Raw genomic sequence first — 21051 nt, 5'->3', positions numbered from 1 at the left:
ATCCCAGCTGCATTCCCGAATCCCTGCCGATCTACCGCCCTCTTTCTCCTCCTCCTGCTCTTTCCTAGAGTCCGGTTCTCTCTCTTTTGTTTGGTCTTTCGTTTTCTCCTGTTGTTCCTTAATTCCAGTGCGATTACAGTCGCGTGCTTGTATACGCTTCGTACCTACTGACTCTCTCTTTCTCTCTCTCTCGTTCTCTCTCTCTCTCTCTCTAACTCAATCTATCTATCTATTTATCTATCTATCTATCTTTCAGTTTCCCCTACGTTTTACCGCTTCGGCAATTTCTCGTGCATGCAACGGCGATCTTTACTGCGCATGGTGTGCATAACTTGTCACGACGATAACTCGTAGCTAGAGGAAGGTGAGCCTGTTGTGCACTTCTCGCGTTTATATATTTCGCCGTTTCCCGAGGATTAGAGAGTTCGAGTCGCAGCCGGATAGTATTTCCGACAGTGTTTCAGTAGTTTGTTGACGAGCGTTATTGAGGAATGCTACGAGTTTATACATTATATACATTGTGTATCAAGAGACGAGATACACAGAGCTCCTCTTTGAGCGTTTGACTTAGACTCTTTGGGAACGTGTAACGTAAAACGAGGACATCTTACGTACCAGCTGCTGTTTGCAATATTGTGCCACGTTCTTATCCGAGACATCCGTTTAAATTATTGCACGTTGATTTTTCACGCAGAAGTATTGCTTCTTGTAGTTCCTTCACTTGCGAGGATAAGTCAACCGAGTCAGATGTCGACTTATATCACTTGCTCGCAGGACGCGATATCGATTAAGTCGATAATTGTCGGCCGCGATCGAGCAACGAGTGGAATCCGCCGCCGCTAGCAGATATATCTCAACGCATAAGCTTTTTCCTCGCGTGTAACAGTCCGATAATTGGATCAACGTGTAATTGACCATTAACGATATACGCCGTCGGGCGTTGTTTAAGAAGTGAAGAGTCGCGTTGAAAAGTTTTAAGGATTTATTGCCCGTACAGACTCTGCAAAAAGTCACTGCAACTTTTAAATGTATCAATATTTCTATTCTTTCCGCATAAAAACGTACAATATATACAGTTGAATACTGACATTTTTATTACATACATCACATTTTTATAGCCTATTTGTTTTATATTATTCTTAACTTTCAAGCTCTTATCTCTGAGTCACAATGAAGTTTTGTGTATACAACACACAAGTGAATTTGAGTACTGAAAGCATACAAAAATTAAGATTTTTGCCATTATTTTTTAATTATCTTCTCTTTTACTAAAGACAACTTTTGCCAAAGATAACATCATAGATTTCCATAATAATACAGGTTAAAATACTTCCAATATATTTTAATGATACCTCTGACATATCAATAACACGTAATTTGATGTAATTATGTTTGCTGGGCTTCAAAATAGACCAACTTTTGATCCGGAGAAATCGATATTAAATTGCTTGTGATTACTTTCAGATGTAGCGCGCAGATTAATCTGTAATTCCCTCAAAGTGTCTTCATTATTTTTGAGATATGGGCAGTACACTCTTAAACGCCGCGATTCGTTTAATTACGCGATATCACGGGAACGCTAATTGGCAATTACAAGCGCGACTTCGCGCAACTTGGTCTCGATCAAAGAGTCGGACATTGAAACGGGAGAAAAACGGTCGCGTCTCACACGGGGAGGAAAATTAATGCGCTCTTGGCGCTCGCGGTGCCGGTCGTGATGGATTACGAAGGCATTCGCGTGTAATCCGCGACTACGACCAAGCCTACTACTTTATATAATCGCGCCGACGCCAACAGCAGCAGCAGCAGCAATAGCAGTGACAGCAACAGCAGCAGCAGCGACGACAGCAGCAGCAGCAGCAACGGCAGCAGCCAAGGATCACTTTCCTCTCGAGTCGATTTATCCGGAACGCGAGAGAGAGACGCCTTGCTCGCGCTCGCGTTTACTTGGCGGAATAATCGACGTCGCTGCCGTTCCGTGCAATTTTCCGGTCGCTTCGTCATCGCCGGCGCTTCCGGCCATTTCGTTTATGAACAATTTACGAGGACTCCTCCCGGTCCTCCCACTTCTCTCTCTTTCTCTCTTCTATATCTCTCTTCTCTGTTTCTCTTACTTTTCCCTCTTTCTGTGACCCATCTTCTTCCAGTTTCCCGGACTCTTTACGTCTCATCCCACGAACTAGTCCTCGGCGGTCGTCCGACGCGAACATGCGCGCCTCGACCACCGCTCGAGGTTCAAGTCATTTGCAATCTACCGATCCGCCGAATCAGCGAGTCCTAGCTGAGAGCTTCCTACCGTGGAGTCGATAGCTGAGTGATGTATCCATGCTAGCTACAAGCGAGTCCTCATTCTTGAGATTTTTGAGATTCTCCTGGTCGCGCGATTTGATCCGTGACAGCTAGTTTTCAGTCGGTCCCCGTCGGTGCTAACTACTCGAAAGCACTTCGATCCGTTCGCCTCTTCCCTGACAGCCGACAAGACGAGTCACACTTGACACGCACGTGTGTCGCCGAAACTTTTTCCTTCATCGTCTGACCCTCTCGGGAAATTTCACGATCGCGGGATGTGGCGAGTATTGCCAACTCGCTTCACGAACGAAACTTTCGCCGCTTATGGAAACTCAATCCGATTAACTTCAATATCCGCTTCGAGCAATCGTTCGCGAAAGCATCACGCGAGCGCAGTGTGGTTCTCGCGAGGCCGCTTTTTGCGTACACTTCAAATTTCGTGGCTCACAACTGTCGCAAGAAACCGGGTAGCCGTTGGTAGAGACCGGTAATAAATTCACGAAACAATATGGAAAATCATAAGTAAAGCGGCTAAGAAAAGCTAATAAGAGCCGTCGCGGCTACTGGTGCGAAATTTAAAGTTCACTTCAGGAGGATAATAATGTTCCAACTGTGTCAAACGCACGCGCCGAGGAGTTTCTCAGACTTGCGACGTGCACGGAGAGAAAATCCACCCTCTACGTTAGAACCGACTCTATAACTCGATTGTTCTAACATCATCATCTCTTGCCCTCCCCCTTTGCACCCCATTAACTTAATGATAAAGATTTTTTAATCTTTGCCAAGCATTGCAAAGAAATACTGGATTTCCGAGGGGGAATATATATATATATATATAATTTTATATAATTTATATATATTATTATACATATATAATATAAATATAATAATAAATAAATTAGATATAATTGTACATAACCTCTATACGATTTTTGTTTCTTTATGGTCTTATATACAAGATATTTGACAATTAATGACACACCCGTTGTGTGTATATAGAACTCAGCAAACTGGACGTAAAATTCCTCTACCATTTCGTAAACACGTAAAAAATTTTGAGTTATTAATTTAAAAGAAATTGCTCAAGTTAAATTGAACAAAAAAGTCCATATACTTGCAAATAACCAGGCAGATTTTTAGTTATTAATTAAAAAAATTTAGTGCATTGTTACGCGTGATCTCTCTCATATGACAAACTTTTCCGAATAATAAGTAGATATCTACGTGATTATTTGCAAAATGATAGAGGACTCTTTTCTTCAATTCGACTTAATTTACAAGCACACGACAGCAGATATCGCCGCATAGTTCATCCATTGTGTCGCATGTAATCGTTCTTCTTTAATTGATAACCAAATATTTTACATAGCTGTTTCCGAAATAATGGAGGAATTTTCTGTTCAGCTTGACAGTTTCTACTTACACACAACGAGTATGTCATTAATTAATTACACAGACCCACAATTTAAAAAAAGTTGTCTGTGCTGGGGGTCTGACTAGATGTACTATACGTATTTTGGGCTGCTGAATCCAAATCCGGTGTGAGATTTGCTCCATCACCCTTGAGTTTTCCGGAAAATCGAGGAAATCGTGAAAAGGATATCCAAGTTTTTACGGAGACATATATTCAAGAAAAATTCTAAAGTGACAAATAACCCCATAACCCCACAACCAACATTGAAAATACATTATGTACTTCAACATGGAAAACGAATCATTCTACATATCCCCTACGGGGCAGTTGTCATCGTCTCCAACATCCTCTGAAGCAGCAGGATTTATCTGATCGACGATCATATATTGTAGAATTGATATTTCGAATAGAAAAAAGATTCCATCTCGTGGACAATAACATGAATGTGACCACGATAAAGCACGCACAGATTAGATTTTCTAATCTATGCGATGTTAAAGGATTGATGGGTGAACTAAAACCGAATATGTATGATGGTATATGGGTTATTGGGTTGTTCTAGTCATCAGATGTTGAAGTACATAATGTATTTTCAACGTTGGTTGTAGGGTTATAAGGTTATTCGTCACTCTAGAATTTTCCTTAAATACATGTCTCCGTAAAAACATGGATATCTGCTCCTTTTCACGATTTCCTCGATTTTCCGGGAAACTCAAGGGTGATGGAGCAAATCTGACACCGGATTTGGATTCAGCAGCCCAAAATACGTATAATACACCTAGTCAGACTCCTAGCACAGACAACTTTTTTTAAATTGTGAGCCTGTGTTATCTTAGACCCTCACATATAATTGTGACATATAAAGCGCTCGGAAAAGTAACTTTAGTTGCAAGGCGCTATTTCCTGTGACTCTATACTCTCTAAACGGAAATCGACAGAATGTTTCTCTTCTAATAAGGAGGTGTAATATTGTAGCATTTTTTTCTTTGATTTTAGAAGAATACTTTTAAGTGAGCCAGGATTCAATTGTGTGTAACTATTTGTTCTCGGGTCATCCTCCCGAGAAGAAGTTTAAATTTTGCACCAACGTCCGCGACGGCTGGTCCTTTCCCGCCTTACTCGAACGTACCATACTATCGAGATACACTTGGTAACGCGGAAGATGAAGTGAGGATCGCGAGCCGCGGACGCGAAGCCGTCGGCGGTTTAATCGCGCCCTGTCGGTCATAAAGCAAGGTTTATCCGTTCCGCCGCAAATGGGCTCGTTCATAATGCAAATCAATGAACCGCCGACTGCGAAGATTAAGATATATGCGAACAGGCGATCGCGCGCGGGAGACACACACCAGGCGCGCGCTAACGTGTACGCACTAACGGAACGGACTAAGGACCGATCGGGAGCGGGATTAATTGAGCATCGAGTCGAAGCTCACACCTGCGGACACAGCGTGCCCGACGGCAGGTAGCCGAGAGCGGATTTTAAGCGGTCCGATGGAGACTCCTGGCGCGGCGGGAATCGCTGGAAACCGCCGGTAATGCTCTTGCCGCAGAGTGCCGAGTCCCTTAATACCGCGAGTTCGCCCCAAGTTTAGTTCCGCGCGAGCAGCGAAGCTTATTTGTAATATTGACCCTGCCTTCCACGAGTTGATTATTAACGTGCGGCCAGGACGCGGAGTTTCATCGAGAGCCTCGGGAAAAACGCGCGCGAGGAGGATCTAATCTAAAAGTTTCGCCGCGGTCGGGAAGAGGAGAAGGTGCTGTTCTCCTGCATCTTCATTTTCGCCCCAGGGCCGGGGCTCTTCTTCCGTTATCGCGTTATCGACATGCAACCCGTTAATCCCGTTCGAGCGCGGGACAGTTGGATAACTTCCTCGCGGAGAGTCGCGGATCGAGTCGCGATCGATGGTCGGCGCCCAAAGGGACACGATTGCTCGACGATCAGCTCGTGAGAAAGGATCGCGATGGAGAATCCGGGGAATGAGTACTCGCTTAGAGCTAAGCTTAGGCTAAGTTCGCGTCCGCTTCGGGCACGTCAGTGTCCTCCGCGTGCATGCGCCGCCTCCTCGTCCTCCTCCGAGAACGAGGATGTCCTGGTCGTTATCGTTATCTCGCGATAGCCGGGACGATGTTCTCGCGTAAAAGCGTCCCCCGGTCGTCTCGAGAATTGGCGAATCAGCTGTCTCACGACGATGACGACGACGACGATGTCTCATCGTCATCGCGGACGGGCGATGATCCCTCTCTTTGTCTTGCAAGTGGAAATGTCGAACCGTCCGCTTAAGGACAGATACGGCGCTACCTGTCACTCGCCGTATCTGTATCATTCATTGTGCGGAACGTACTAATTATGTGCTAATTATTACACTGGCCGAGCCGCACGAGCTCGCGCTAAAGAGCTCCGAACTGAATACACAAATATGTACAGCTCGTATCATTTTCATGATATATACATTATGTATCGAAAGGGCGACGGTAGATGCCACAGTAATTTTACATTAATTCGAATCGTGCGTAAATAATATGCAGATTGACGTACATTCATTAATTATGTGGAGACCGATAAATTATAAACTCTTTCTCTCTCTCTCTCTCTCTCTCTCTCTCTCTCTCTCTCTCTCTCTCTCTCTCTCTCTCTCTCTCTCTCTCTCTCTCTCTCTCTCTCTCTCTCTCTCTCTCTCTCTCTCTCTCTCTCTCTCTCTCTCTCTCTCTCTCTCTCTCTCTCTCTCTCTCTCTCTCTCTCTCTCTCTCTCTCTCTCTCTCTCTCTCTCTCTCTCTCTCTCTCTCTCTCTCTCTCTCTCTCTCTCTCTCTCTCTCTCTCTCTCTCTCTCTCTCTCTCTCTCTCTCTCTCTCTCTCTCTCTCTCTCTCTCTCTCTCTCTCTCTCTCTCTCTCTCTCTCTCTCTCTCTCTCTCTCTCTCTCTCTCTCTCTCTCTCTCTCTCTCTCTCTCTCTCTCTCTCTCTCTCTCTCTCTCTCTCTCTCTCTCTCTCTCTCTCTCTCTCTCTCTCTCTCTCTCTCTCTCTCTCTCTCTCTCTCTCTCTCTCTCTCTCTCTCTCTCTCTCTCTCTCTCTCTCTCTCTCTCTCTCTCTCTCTCTCTCTCTCTCTCTCTCTCTCTCTCTCTCTCTCTCTCTCTCTCTCTCTCTCTCTCTCTCTCTCTCTCTATCTATCTATCTATCTATCTATCTTTCTCTCTCTCTCTCTCTCTGTCTCATAGACACGCACATGTGTGTCACCCTAGTGTCGATTACGCGCGCGAGATGTAACGCCAGTGTCCAACAAGAGGAAATAAAGCCGACAGAAAATCGCCATTTTTACGAACGCGCTCGTGAATTTTCCGTCTTGCCGGCGAAAAACACGACACTGCGATTATTCTGATGTCATGCTTAATCGCACAAGTCCGGATTTGCATGCTTGCAAATTGCGAATCCTATCTCTCTCTCTCTCTCTCTCTCTCTGTCTCTCGCGCGCGCACGTAATCTTCACTAAGCGCCTAACACGTCACTAAATATTCGCACGTATGCCGATCGGCGGCTTGTGGTTTGCTCTATATATACACACGTACACGGCGTACACCACACGTGCGACAGTTTCTTGTCGGCGAACTAATGTACAAGCGCGTTCGCGCTTTGCGAACGATAGACCGCGAACAATCCCTCGTGGATTTTCATTTCATTTCGCCGCCGCCGTCGCTTCCCCGTCCGTGTATCGAGCTTGTTCGTTTCACGTGAAATATGCAGGACAAATGGTCTCCCCGCGCGACAATTCAGCCGCCCCCAGCCGTCCGCGAAAACCCGAGGTGAGCGGGGAGAATTCCCGGCGCAATCTTATACAAAGAACAAAATGTTGAATGCAAATGCGCAACTGCACTCAGAAAGGCAGAGTTAGAGAGATAGGGGAGAAAGAGGAAAGAAGGGAGGGGGGAGTAGAGGGGGAAAGAGATGTTCGCCGTGGTCGGAGAAAATGGCCCCGAAAATTTCATTTGAAGCGAAAGCCTCAAAGTATACATTTCGTCTTTACGCGCCGCGAAGGAATTACACTTAATTGAACGATATTCCTGCAGGAGGGACACACGGGAATACTCTCGCGTCGCCTGGGCCCCGGCGTAGCGACGATAATCCTGCCGTCCGCGTATACATAATTGAATGAGCGCTTTGACAAAAGCGTCTGTCTCGATTGAGGTAAAGGAAACAAGAGCTCTCGGGATAGAGCGCCGAGATTGGAAATCCCGTGCGACGAGTTGCGCTAACACGCGCACGCGCGGCGATCGGTGTCATTTTTTTAAATTTCTAATCGCATCGTGACGCGCGCGGTTTCGGGTCGGCGACAATAACATTTTTCCTGCCGGGGTCGGACTAGACGTCGGGAAATAAACGAGGTGCTCGATACCTGCCTTTCACCTGTTGCATGTGTGTTCCTGCCGCCGCGGTGCCGCAACGACGCGGTGTCGAGACACTTCCCTCGCGTGCGCTCTCTCTCTCTCTCTCTCTCTCTCTCGCTCGCTCTCGCTCTATCTCTCTCTCTCAAGCAGCTGCTCCACGAATTCTTCGGCTCGCGTATGCTCCCCCCTCGCGTTTCTCGCGTGTTCTCGCCTCTCTCTTTCGGCTCCGTCGCGTATCGTCCCTTTACAGTCGTCGATCTGTCAGTATCGCATTGCCGAGATGCGCGTCCGTCCACCCTCTCGACTCTCTCGCAAAAATCCCACCGTTGGAATTTATTCCTCGTCGCCGCAAGACGAACGGCCGCTATCGGGCCGTCCGACTGCAGCGAAATACGTTTCTCGAATCGCCCCGAATTGAAATCCCGGGGTTAGTAAATCAACGGGGTACAAGCCGCGGACATTTATTTTGAGCAGCTGCTATTGATCGCCGCCGCGAACAGTTTCGATTTATCTGTCCATCATTGACAGAGAGCGGAAGAGAGAGAGGGGGGAGCGAGCGAGAGAGAGAGAGAGAGAGAGAGTGACATCAAAGAGCGATTGTGTGTGTTTTTCTGTTTATTTCCGACCTAAACGATAGCCCGGCATAAAAGAGACTCGATTTTATTGCGAGCATTGTGTAATACATACACTGTGGAAGAGAAAGAACACCTACAAAATAAAAAAATATTTGTTCCAATGGGTGTGTCTCAATAACGTATATTCACTTGAACCAAAATTCTCTTATTTAAATTGAAATAAACGATTGCTTTCACGAAAAACAATGAAATCTTAATAAGGCCTGCATATTTTCTTATTTGCGAAAAATGTTCCATGTCAAGTATAAATAAATACGTCTCATAAACTCCCACCGAATTTTCCATTTCTTAAATATTTTCTCTCTCGGTGTACATACCAGACCGATGTGTCACACCAAGAGAAGTACTTGAATATTTATTCGTGGAATATGAAGTTTCTACTTTCTTATGCGGCAAATAAAGTTTATTTCTGCGAAATAAGACTTATTTCTGCGAAAACAAGCTTAATGTCTCGTCAGTGTAAATTTTCAAGTATTTTTTTTTCTCAGTTCACGTTCTTCGTGCGAACAATTGAATTTACGTCGCGATCTCCACGATGATCAAATAAAATTATGGCCGTCACACTTTTGTGAGAGATTTGTTCCCTTCCAGACGAATATAATATCGAACGGCACATACCAGAAAACGAGTCTTTCGCGCACTATCGCACAATCGACATGTCTCTCACTGAGAGCGAAGAGGACAGAATAAGATTTCGACACGCACCCTTTTACGCGCGAACTTCCACTTGCAGCGACAACCGGAGGACGCGCGACAACGGTTCGCGTTCACGGGGCAACGATAACGACGCGATTTCTTGCGAAATTTCACAGCAGCACTCGCAGTCGAGAGGCACGCGATACGATTGCCCGCGACTTGTATGCGCGAAGCGGACGCGTTTGTTCGGATGCGCTCTTACTTGCGTGCCCCTCGGCGCACTTGATCACGAGTCACAGAGTGAGCCGTAATTACAGCCTGACACACGAAACGTGCGGTGCGTGCGAGCTGGGGCACTCATGTAAGACCACGTGCCGAAGAAAAAAAAAAAAGAAACGAACGAAAGAAATGAAGAATGAAACGAAAGAAAGTAGAGAAGATGCACCGACTTCTCGCGCGATGAATACGTCAGCCCTCCTTCTTTCTGAACCTTTGAATGTCACTCGACGAGAAGTCGGGCATCTCATTGCACGAGGAGATCACCCGCGCTGTCTCGCCTGAGGAACGACGTCTCGTTCTAACGGCCGATCAGCGCGTAAAGTCCGCGGCCGCTCGTTACTTCGAGCACAAAAGATCGATTCGCGAGGGAACGGCGATACCCGCGTTCGCCGTTAACGCCTCGTTCGAGAAGTCGGGCGCCTCGGCGCGGGTGATGTCTTCCCACCACATTTTCGTGTCGGACGAGAATCGTAAATCGTAAAGAATCACAAACCCCCCACTCTCCCTCGCCTACGAAAGCGCATAGCGACGTCGGGGGCGGCGTGCCATTAGCGGCCCGCCGCCTTTCTTTCGCGGTGCAGCGTGCGACGCACAGCAGCAGCAACAGCAGCGGCAACGGCAGCAGCAACGGCGCCGTTTTTCACATTTTTCTTCTTTGCGGCTTCGGTGGCGTCGTGATTCGCGAGAAAAGCCTGTCAGTCGGCTAAACGCGTGCGCTTTTTATGCAGACGAGATATTTCGCGGGTGTCATTTCGCGCCGCGCGTTCCGAAAGCTCTCGGAACTGAATAACGCATAGCCGCGCGCGAGAATCCGCCGTTCTCGCAATTTGCGGATTGCGCGTCCTGGTGCACACATCGATCGCCGTCCTTCGGCCTGCGTTTCTCCCGCGGATCTATTCGTCGGCAATTGGAGAGGAAGCGAAACAAACGAGAAAGGAAAACAAGAAAGAAAAAACAAGCGCACGTGCACATTCCCCGTTGCGTATTCCAGCGCGGCGCCCTTTATCGACTACGCGCGAGGGCGCGATCGCACACGTGTGCATTGGCCTTACTCTCTCGCGCTCAATCGCAGCGAGACGTAACGAGCTTTCCGCTCGACTGTGCAAAGTCCAGACTGCGCGCGACGAGCCCATCCATACGCACGCGGAATACGGTATCGCGGATACGGTATTTACGAGCGGCCGAGACTTCGCGATCGATATCGAGCTCGTTTGCGCATTCCCGCCTCGAGAGCTCGCCCCCGCAGTCCCTAGTGCATTCGAGATGCTGGAAAACAGACGGGAAAGTTTCGCGCTCGTTAAATCGCGGCTGCGAGTCGAAGAACCAGACTTATCAGCCGGAACAATTCAATCGCACGCAACGACCATCTCGTCGCTCGTACGTGAGGGATCCATCATTATGATAATGGCTGACGCGCGCGGAACGAGAATCGCACTGATTAATTCTGTTACAAAGACACACGTGAAATAGTATCTTCTTTGGACGCGAGATTGTAATTTTTTCCATTTACCACTTCTGCTTACGGTCCGTAAATCAGCGACTGTGATTAGTCAATTTGCTTATGTTCTTCTGTTTAACCCTCTACTGCCCAAATTAATTTCTCATGTTTAAAATATCGTTCATGTGTTTTCATAGGATATTTAAAATTAATGTATTCAACTCATATAAGATAAAATTTTACTTTTCTATTTTTTTTTGTTTTCCTAAAATAGATTTATGACGTTGAGGTCACGTTGGACAGTTACTATCGCTGCCAACGTACTAAAAACAAGCAGCTATATTATGATTTTTACGTCACATCGATCGACATTTATATTGGAGATAAATAATGGTGAAACTAGATTGTGATTTCAGAGTCACAGTGGGGGCAGTAGAGGATTAAATTTTTCTGTGTGCCTTTAGGATATCCCCTTGCAGAATATCAGGCAACAGGCAATAGGAACGAGGAATAGGATTTCGGATTGATCAATTATTTCTATTCCTTATTCATATTGGCTAATGCCTACTCCTGTTGCCTGTAGCCTGGTATTGTGCAAGGACTCTTAAAGCCAAATCACACTGGCGATTGATAATTAAATTTGATTTTAACGAATCAACAAGCTTCAGCCTTGGCTTGCTTTGTTCCAATTGATCAAGTTCCAATCTTCAATCGTCAATCATTTATCGCCAATTGTTAGTGTGATTTGGCCTTTAGGGCCTGAGCACAAAGATTGTCGCAATCGTTTCCGACAGTGTCGTAGACGTCAGTCGGTGTCGGAAGTCAACGCACAAGGATTGACGTAGACGAATGCTGCATCAATTGTGTCGTCTAATCATATTTGATACAGCATATGTCTACGCCAATCCTTGTGCGTCCACTTCCGACATCGACTTACGTCAACGACACTGTCGTAAACGATTGCGACAATCTTTGTGCTCAGGCCCTTACTTGAAAGACTCTAGAGAACACGGCACGAACTAGCTCGATCTGTGGGGCGCGTCGCGTACTAACTACCGCGGGAATGGGACTAATAGGAGGGCCGGGAGTCCGAGAAGCAAGGAGTGGAAAGGCCGTGCGACGCGCACCAAAGTGGGGCAAGGCCGTTGGCGCCACGTGGTGTTTACGCAGATTTCCTAGAACGCGTTTTTCGCGACTGTAGTCAGGTGCCGGGGAACTCCCAGAGACAGCGCCGATCGAGAACGCGTCGCTCGATACAAACGTCGATAGCTTCACTCCTAGACATCGTAGCAACGTGAAACAAAGATCGTCGTAAAAGTGAGACATTTGCGCTTCTAATGAGCATAATGTCGTTCCTCTTCAAAATAAACACATGTAAATGAAATTAGATTATCGCCATGGAAAGTGTCGATTGTCTTCGAGTTTAAGCAAACATTAATCTGTGGTGAAAACTGATAAATTCCGACTTAAAGTTCAAGCGCCACAGAGCCTTGTTTCCTCGTTTTCAATGGATATATAAAATAGATATTTAACGAATATTCAGTGGATATAATAAAATTAACACGAAGTAAATATCAATGTCTTTTTCTCAGGAAGGAGAGACAAATTGCGAGGATCTTTTTTCTTACGTAAGCTCTCTAGGGGGAGAGATAAATGTCGGACAATTATGAAACTTAATGCTTGGATTCATTTCAAGTCAATGTCACTCTACAGTAGAGAATTTCTTCTGAGCTCGACAGAAAATCCAGTAACGAAAATTGGAGAGCTTTAGCGATTTTTCTCTCGCCTTCGCTAAGGAAATCCTCGGCTTCAAACTCGTGAGAAATCTAACACTCGTTCGGAGAGCTTTTTCCGTCACGTCTAGAATTTTATTGTACACACGTCTATTACTTAAAATCGACGTCAAGCGCGATCCCTGTGCAGGTCTCAAGGATCGCGATTCACTCGAAGCGCACGGTAGAATTCGCAAGTTCGAACAGAAATCAGTCAAAGGACGGCTATCAGACCCGGTTCGACCTGAGATATCGCGCGACGCGACGAAACTCTCAACAACGTCAGAGAAACGGAACAAACGAGCGTGCACGAGGGGACACCCGGTACACGTACCACTCGCGCATCGCACGCACGTATTCCGCCGTGGGATTTACGAGCGCCGCGCGCGATCCATCGTGATTTCGATAGCGTGTAGGTGTCGAAACGCGTAACTCGTTCTCGACTTTCGATTACGCGCCGCTGCACCACCACCGCCGCCGCCGCCGCCGCCGCGTCGCGCCACGTCGTCGTCGTCCCCGACGTCGACGTCGGCGTCGCTGCAGGCTGCACGCTGCACTGTCTCTTGTCGAAATGCAGTCCGAGCGCATTTCCGCCAATTAGTCCGCCGCACATGAACGTTGTCTCTCTCCCCACCCCGACTCATATATCTCGACTGTTTTCTCCCCCCATGTAACATAAAAATATATATATATATATCTCTATCTATATCTGGATTTGTGCAAAACAAAGACTATGTCCGTCGTGTCTATGTCTCGTACACCCGAACTTTGTTCGATCCATTTCGCCCTCCGTCACTCAACGAATCAACATCAACCGTTATTGATTGATATATCTGTACAACGTGTGTGTCGCATGTTATGTGTGTATATATATGTACAGAAATTAATGGCCGTTCCGTGTCGTGCGCGGCGTTAGCTGCATGCTTTCTTGACGAAGATGATAACCTTTCCCCTACCCCTCCCCCCTCATCCTCCACATGACGCGCTCACACATCGTAGTTTCCTGTTCTCTGTCGCGCGCCCGCGTCCGCGCGATTGTACATACAGCCGGCTATAAACGGGAAATCGACATCTCGGACTGATCTCGGGTGTTAACCGATTGAAAGTTTATTTGACTAAAATAATCGACCTGTGTAATCGAGATTAATCAATTGTCATATGTATAATCGCGAATAATTTAGTCAAAATTTAATGAATAATTAAATATAATTGATAAAATTAATTATATTATTCAGTGTATAATCAATCAAATCGGTTTGACTTAACAATTAATTATATCAGTCGGCTGAATTACTCGTGATTTTATACATACGTATACATGTATATATACATATATATGACGATTGATTTTATTGACGTCGATTATTTTAGTCAACTGAAAGTTTAACCGATTAATGCCCAACAGTGATTTCGGTTAATTCGGCGCTGCGGTGTTACAGGAAGTCATCTGACGGTTGCACACAAGATGTACTTTTCTGAAGCATCGGAAAAACTTGAACTCGCCGATATTGCTGATTACGATTCCTATGAGGGAATGCAAATGTACGCTGCGTATACACAAAACTGCACATACGTGGATTGAGGTGTTCGTATACACAACTACGTATATACGTACGCATTTGTGTAAATTATCGAGGCACAATGCATACGAAAATGTTTAAACCGACTTTGGAACGCTTAAACATACGACTATGATAAGTATGCTTCGACTGCACTCGGAGAGAAAGACACGGTGATGATAACTACATAAGTGACAATTGTACGAGTTTTGTATGTAGAATAAATATATATGTATAGTCTAATAAACTATTTTGCAGTCATATTGCAACTGAAGTTGAATGTTGAGAACTAACCGTTTCTCGCAAACATTCGGCTTTAGTGGCGACAGCTACAAAATAATTAATTGATTAATTAATTAATGATACATACAAAATTCGTGTGATTGTCACCTGTAACAGTTGTCGCCACCATGCATTTTCCTCTGAACGCGTGGCATTTCTTACGTGCAAACGTCCACTGTCGCGTATCGTTTCGTCCGTGGACGTTTCTCAAAATTACATTCTCAGTCGAAAACACGAGCGATTCACTGCACTGAGGCCTGGACTATCAATAGATATCGCTTGAGCCTCTCTCGTTTCAAGTGAGATATTCGAATTTAAATTCAGTGTTGGTCGAGAGTTTTGCAGTTGAATCGCGATTACGGACACAAACGTCACATATATCATAATTCAGCTGACAAAAGAAACTTAAACCCGACTCTGAATAAGGATCAGAGTGTCTCACACGAGCCAGGTTTCAGGTGGCAACTGTTAATGCGGGTCTGCGCGGGAAGAACGTTTGGTTGGATCAACAAAATTTCCAGCGAATGAACGAAGATTTCAGTTCAAGTTACCAGAGTTCTGCTCAAGTTGACCAGAAATCTCGTTCACCCGAACAGAATATCAATTTCTCCGTTTCGTTCGTACCTACCTCACCAGAAATTCGGTTGAATCCAACCAGACTTTCTTTCCGCGTAAGGCAGACGCATGCAGGTGTCGGGGAGAAGTTAACGGTAGGAAATAATTGACCGACCGACGATCGGGAACGAAACGGTTGCGAAAACACACCGAAGTCTTCGTCGAATCATCGCCTATTTTGCAACGAAGAGAAACACGAAATAGGGTCGAGTTATATAACCTACAAACGATTACGGATTAATGGTTTGCATGCATGCACTGGTCAATTCGCAGCATTGAAACCAATATATAATTTGGGCGAGTTCGAGTTTCAATATTGCAGGAAAGCACGAACATAATATCTCCATGTTAATCCGATACAATGGGAACACGGTGATTTACGGCGAGAGGGCGGCCTCCGCTCTCCCTCTGCGCCCCCATCCTCTTTTTCCGTATTTACAGCGTGGAAAATTAAACTCGCCGGAATTATGTCGGTCACCCGTCTCGTCCCACGATTTCGCAGGTGGCAATCTGCAGTCGACAGCGGAAAACCGGCTCTTTCGCCGTACTCGGGCAACGGCCGACGGTGGTTCTGCAATTCCCTTCGAGCGAGCCGGCCGATTGGCGGATCCTGCGGAGACGCTTCTTAAAAACACATCGGCCTGATTAAACGCGTCGGATAAGAGGCGATATGTATGAAGATTGAATTTAATTAGTCAAGAGGCGGCGGTCCGCCGGCCCGGCGGTGCATTTGCATCGAGACGTCCGTCCATCCCCGATGCATTATATCGGGGGCGGCGTGAGCCACGTGCAGCTCGCGTGAATAACGGGGGAGAGCTAAGCTATGAGACAAAGTATACGTGTCGTGATGAATTATGAGGGGCTAACTTCACGAGTACGCTGAGTGTATCCGTTGTAATTTTCGCCGCGAGTTTCGCGATACACAAGCACCTGCTGCTGCTACTACTACTACTACTACTACTACTACTACTACTATTACTAAACGCTCAACCGACGCGGCGTTCGCTCGCTCGCTCGTCCACTGGAATTACATTATGGAGGTTGATCAAGGGAAGGAGGGTCAAAATGAGAGCGAGGCGACGACTAGCACAGAGAGAACGTATAGATCGACGGAGCGGTCGAATCAACGACCAACCGGAATCGCCACGAGAACGAGAAAATAAACGCGACATAAGCGGTCAAATTCTCCCCTGCAAATTGCGATTGGCAACGTCCGCAACCTCCCATCCAATTTCCTCGCTACGACCGCGCGACACAGATTTTCACATGTATTTTCGTAGAAGACGGAGAAGCCGGGAAGTATGAGAAAAAGAGAGAGCGAGGAAGATGGCAGCGCTTCTTCTCTCTTTTCGAAGATGCACAAAGTACAGCGGGTCCATTGAATTTTTATCAAGTTTATTTCACCGTCATTGCGCACGGGAATATTGGACGATAACGTCTCTACGAACAATAACATTCCGCGCCTTGCGGGAATTACACATGTCGTGCGGGAAAATGAAAACAAAACAGAGGAGAAACAAAAAGGAGAAGATATACTCTGCCAGGCCAATATACGAGAGTGTCCCGTTCGGATGATCGCGGGAAATGATCTTAAGTCGCGCCTTACGAGCGTTATCGAACTCTCACGTCGATAAGCAACGTGAGCAACGTGAACTATCGCTCATACGGACTGATCGTCAAACCGTCCACGATGGTGGTTGCAACCATCCAGAAGGATCTGTCGAGACAATGGCCTTCCTCGAGATCCCGTGGTCGACTACCGAGCGGAACATATCCTATTTGGCTCTAGATCAAAGAGCAACAGATACCTCGGCGGCGAGTGCGGGACTCAAAAGGAGCCGGAAAATCTCTTACGAGCTATTTCCACGGCGCCGTCATTTCATTTCCCACTCTCCAATCCGCTGGCGACAGGGAATCTCCTTGTCCAGGATTTCTTTTAATTACTTTAATATGATTACCACGCGATACCCGTGGGAAAGTGAAGCGGAACGTGAAATTTTTCGGTCGACTCCTTAATTAATCCGAAATTAAGGCGGAATTAGTCGAGCGCGAAATCCGCTCTCTCCCAAGCGTTTCTCAAGCTAGTATTTTATCGTTGCACGATAAGGATCGAACGGGACGGCGGTATTGATTGCGACGTTTTGTAAGGCATCCTTCCGCCGATATTTCACATTTGACGTGCCTCTAACGGGTAAATTCAACAAAGTACCGACAATCGCTCGACTTTTACTCCTTCTTCTTGTAATTTCTCGACTTCTCTTATTTGCAATCACAAGCACGATTTCAGTGTTATGTTTCCAAAGAGAAAAATCCTTTCTCCCCCGTTAATTAGCCCCTCAACTATTCATGACGAAGAATTCTCGTCATAGACGGCGAAGGAGTTAATAATAACGAGACGAAGCGAATTTTTGGAAATTTCAAAAGATCCGATTGCATATCGGAAGCTGAAGTCGACTCATTTCCGTTCTTGCGAGTTCCGCAGGTGGCACGAGGGCACACGTCGCCCGATCAAATATTCGCGACGTGAGTGGAGATAATACGGCAAGTTCCACGTGGAGCTGCGGTCTCGCGTGCACCCTCCAACGGAAACACCGCGAGTCCACAGCGAAGACGGGAACTTGTTGACCGCGAGCAATTTTCAGGGAGCAGAACGAGGAGCCAGTTTTCCGCCTGTCGGCCGCACGAATGCACTTTTGCCAGGCGCGCTGTACACACGAGGGGAAGAGATAAGACCGTCTCTCTCCCTTTCACGCGTTGCCGTTTCTCGACAGTCTAACGGATTCTCCTCCCCCTCCTCCTTTCCCTTCATCGTTGCACGCCTTGTCTATCACGCTCGTAATGCTCGGGTTTGCCGAAGCAAGCCCTCTCTTTCCCGTATGAGACGCATAGTAGACGTAGACGCGACCGGAATCCGTAGCTGCATGCGCACGTTCGGCTTCGAGTTACCTAACGGAATGCCCCCGTCGTGTAGATCCGTGCCCGTCTTAATCAAACTTTGACCTTGGTAGCTCGATCTGGTACTCAACTCAGAGGAGGGTGGTGACTTATCCGATTTCATCATGAACGGGGAATGGTACCTCATCGGTGAGTTTCACAGCGCCTCAAATTTACGACATGCCGAGCCAATCAGAATCTATCTTCTGTATTGGCGATACATATGCGTGTGCGTGCGAGTGTGCAAGTCAGAATATTAAAAGAGTGAATATGAGTGGATGTGTGTGTGTGTGTGTGTGTGTGTGTGTATTCTTGTGCGCTCGAGCGCATAGGCGCGCTATGAACGTCTCTCCAGGTGGCTAAGAATAGAATCTCCAATTGGCTCGACGCACGCGTCGATGAATAGATTCGCGCGCCCCAATTCTGCAGCGCTAATCCGGAAGTAGAACACCGAGTCAAGTAGGGATCGACGGGAATATTTTTCGTGCAATCGCAGCGGTCGAAACCGCATGTTCCGCGTGTAGAAAGCTGTCACCGCCAATAGCGAGTTACACCGTTATTAAAGGGTGATTCTGATTTAGAGATTGCCGAAAGAGATATGATTTATTTTTATTTTAAAGAAATTGGTAGAGATATCGATGTAGGGTCTTGACCGTGCTAATTATCGTTGTTTTAAGTATAAAGAGATTGCTTTGAAAAATTGAAATTTCGCCCAAATTTGTTGTGCTGAGCCTTGTGCGCCTCTAATTCGTGAACAACATTACAGTTTATGTAATAATCTGAAACGAAAGGGACAAGAAAATTTAAGAACTGTATCTGTAAATTTGCCAAAGATTAAGTCCTTTGAAAAATTCTCAAAATTAGTATTTCTCCCTAAACACTAAATAAAAAGGAAAGAAAAGGAGGAGGAACGATTTGTAACTTTAAAGTGCCGCCATTTTGTTAAATTTCAACGTGCTACATGTAACAAAGATTCATCCTTCAACAAATTGAATGCAGATCTTATATGTTCTTATTCCATTTGTTTCAGATCGTCATGCGAGCTGTTACGTTGTCTACAAGTTAGAAGCGTCCGGCGATACCGTACTTTCAGTACAAAAAACCTGAAAGATAAAATATCAAATTTTAAGAAAAAAAATTTCAATGTGTGTGGCAAATGAAACAATGGCAAACAATATAGTCAAAAACATTCTATATTAATATATTTATTCATATCTTTGAAAAAACTAGGTGAAGACCTATTTTTTCGGATGTCTAAACCAGAATCGCTTCTCGAACCCCTAACTTGCGCGATTGCGTTTACGTTAATGAACGAGGCATTGAGAACGGGCATAGGGCACAGACATTAAAGATCTTCGAATTTCACAAAGTACAGATATTAAAGATATTTCAAAGATAAAGTCTGGAAGAGATGTATAATTCTCACGCGCATGAAATTCACATCGATGCCACGTGCCGAATGATCGCGACGGATATTTTGATGAATGCCGGATGGAATAGGACGAAAGGACACGTCACGGTTATATATATTTATTTGACGACTTTGGTCTCTCTCTCTCTCTCTCTCTCTCTCTCTCTTTTGCTCACTAGAAACCCGCGGCTTAGCCCTATATTCTCGATGTTGTAAACATGTTTACGCGCGTGGACGTGCACGTTTGCGCGAATACCAGTCTTTGCGGTCGGTCCTCTCATCGATTATCACTCAATACTTCCTCGGTTTGATATCGATATTGCACTAGCGACGTATGAAATGTCAGCGACTTTTTTGCCACGTCCACACGTGACACCTTGTCTCCCGCCGAAATTGACAAATTGAAACGAATCAAAGCTCGAAACGCGAAACCTCGCGACGCGCGCGCGCACACACACACATACACACACATACACACACATACACATACATACACAGACACATACACGAACATTGGCAAACGCGAATTGGTCCATTTCGGGAGAAAGGGTCTTCATATATAACGGATCCGGCAGAGAAGAAAGAAATCAGTTTGGCGTAATTTAAATTCTCTCTCTTCCCCCCCTCTCCCTCCGTCTCTTTCTCTCCCTCCCTCTTTTACAACATTTCGCGTGGCGGCTTAATCCTCGTCTGTTCGCGGCACGCATACACAATGGTAATATACGTACGTTAATCCGTCGCAATTTGCGAATCTGTTTGCATAGCGTGCACGTTGTCGGAGGCATAGAGCGGGAATGGAATTACGCGTAGAATGCAATAATATATCGCAGGGGGCAAAGCTATTACCGGAATTTAACGATTCCATTTTCCATGAACAGTGATTACGCGGCTTTAACTTCGACAACAAAGTGCAGCCTTTTCGGTCAGCCGGCGTTTCCTGCTTATTTAGTGCTACGAGGAATCGCGCGTACATTAGTTAATTAGGCGGTCCCGCGTGCTCAATAATGCGGAGGTTCGAACTGCTACTTTCAGAAAGCCGACCATCGTGAATCGTCATAAAATATCCACGGAAGCTCCTATGAACTTACGATCGGACTCGATCACCGGGTTGGTAAGGTAAAAGTACCAATGCCTGGGCACTGATAACACACACAATGTACACGGAAAAGAAGGTTTGGTTGAATTAACTATATATCTGATCGAATATGAACGATCCAGAAATTCCGATTGAAGTAACCCGAATTCTGTTTAAGTCAACCAAAAATCCTGTTTTCTTAAACAGAATTCGGGTTACTTTAATCGGAATTTCTGGATCGTTCATATTCGACCAAATATTTGGTTAGTTCAACCAAACCTTTTTTTCCATGTAGAATAAATATATATATATATATATATATATATATATATATATAT

At 45.8% G+C, this 21051-nt stretch overlaps 1 protein-coding gene across 6 annotated transcripts in view; it reads left to right on the top strand.

The window, feature by feature from the left end:
* The window catches only part of LOC116843446 (neuronal acetylcholine receptor subunit alpha-7), a 359573-nt gene that overhangs the window by 201381 nt on the left and 137141 nt on the right, over window positions 1–21051 (top strand). For all 6 annotated transcript variants that reach the window (XM_032813838.1, XM_032813834.1, XM_032813839.1 and 3 more), the window contains exon 7: window positions 18302–18377. In XM_032813838.1, the coding sequence (XP_032669729.1) occupies window positions 18302–18377 (76 nt within the window). The remainder of the gene's footprint in view (window positions 1–18301; window positions 18378–21051) is intronic.

The sequence above is a fragment of the Odontomachus brunneus genome, unplaced genomic scaffold, assembly GCF_010583005.1.
Source record: "Odontomachus brunneus isolate Ranch 3 - 2012 unplaced genomic scaffold, Obru_v1 Obru_scaffold_033, whole genome shotgun sequence".
In the NCBI taxonomy this organism is placed as follows: Eukaryota; Metazoa; Arthropoda; class Insecta; order Hymenoptera; family Formicidae; genus Odontomachus; species Odontomachus brunneus.
This window is presented reverse-complemented; position numbering and strand designations above follow the sequence as displayed.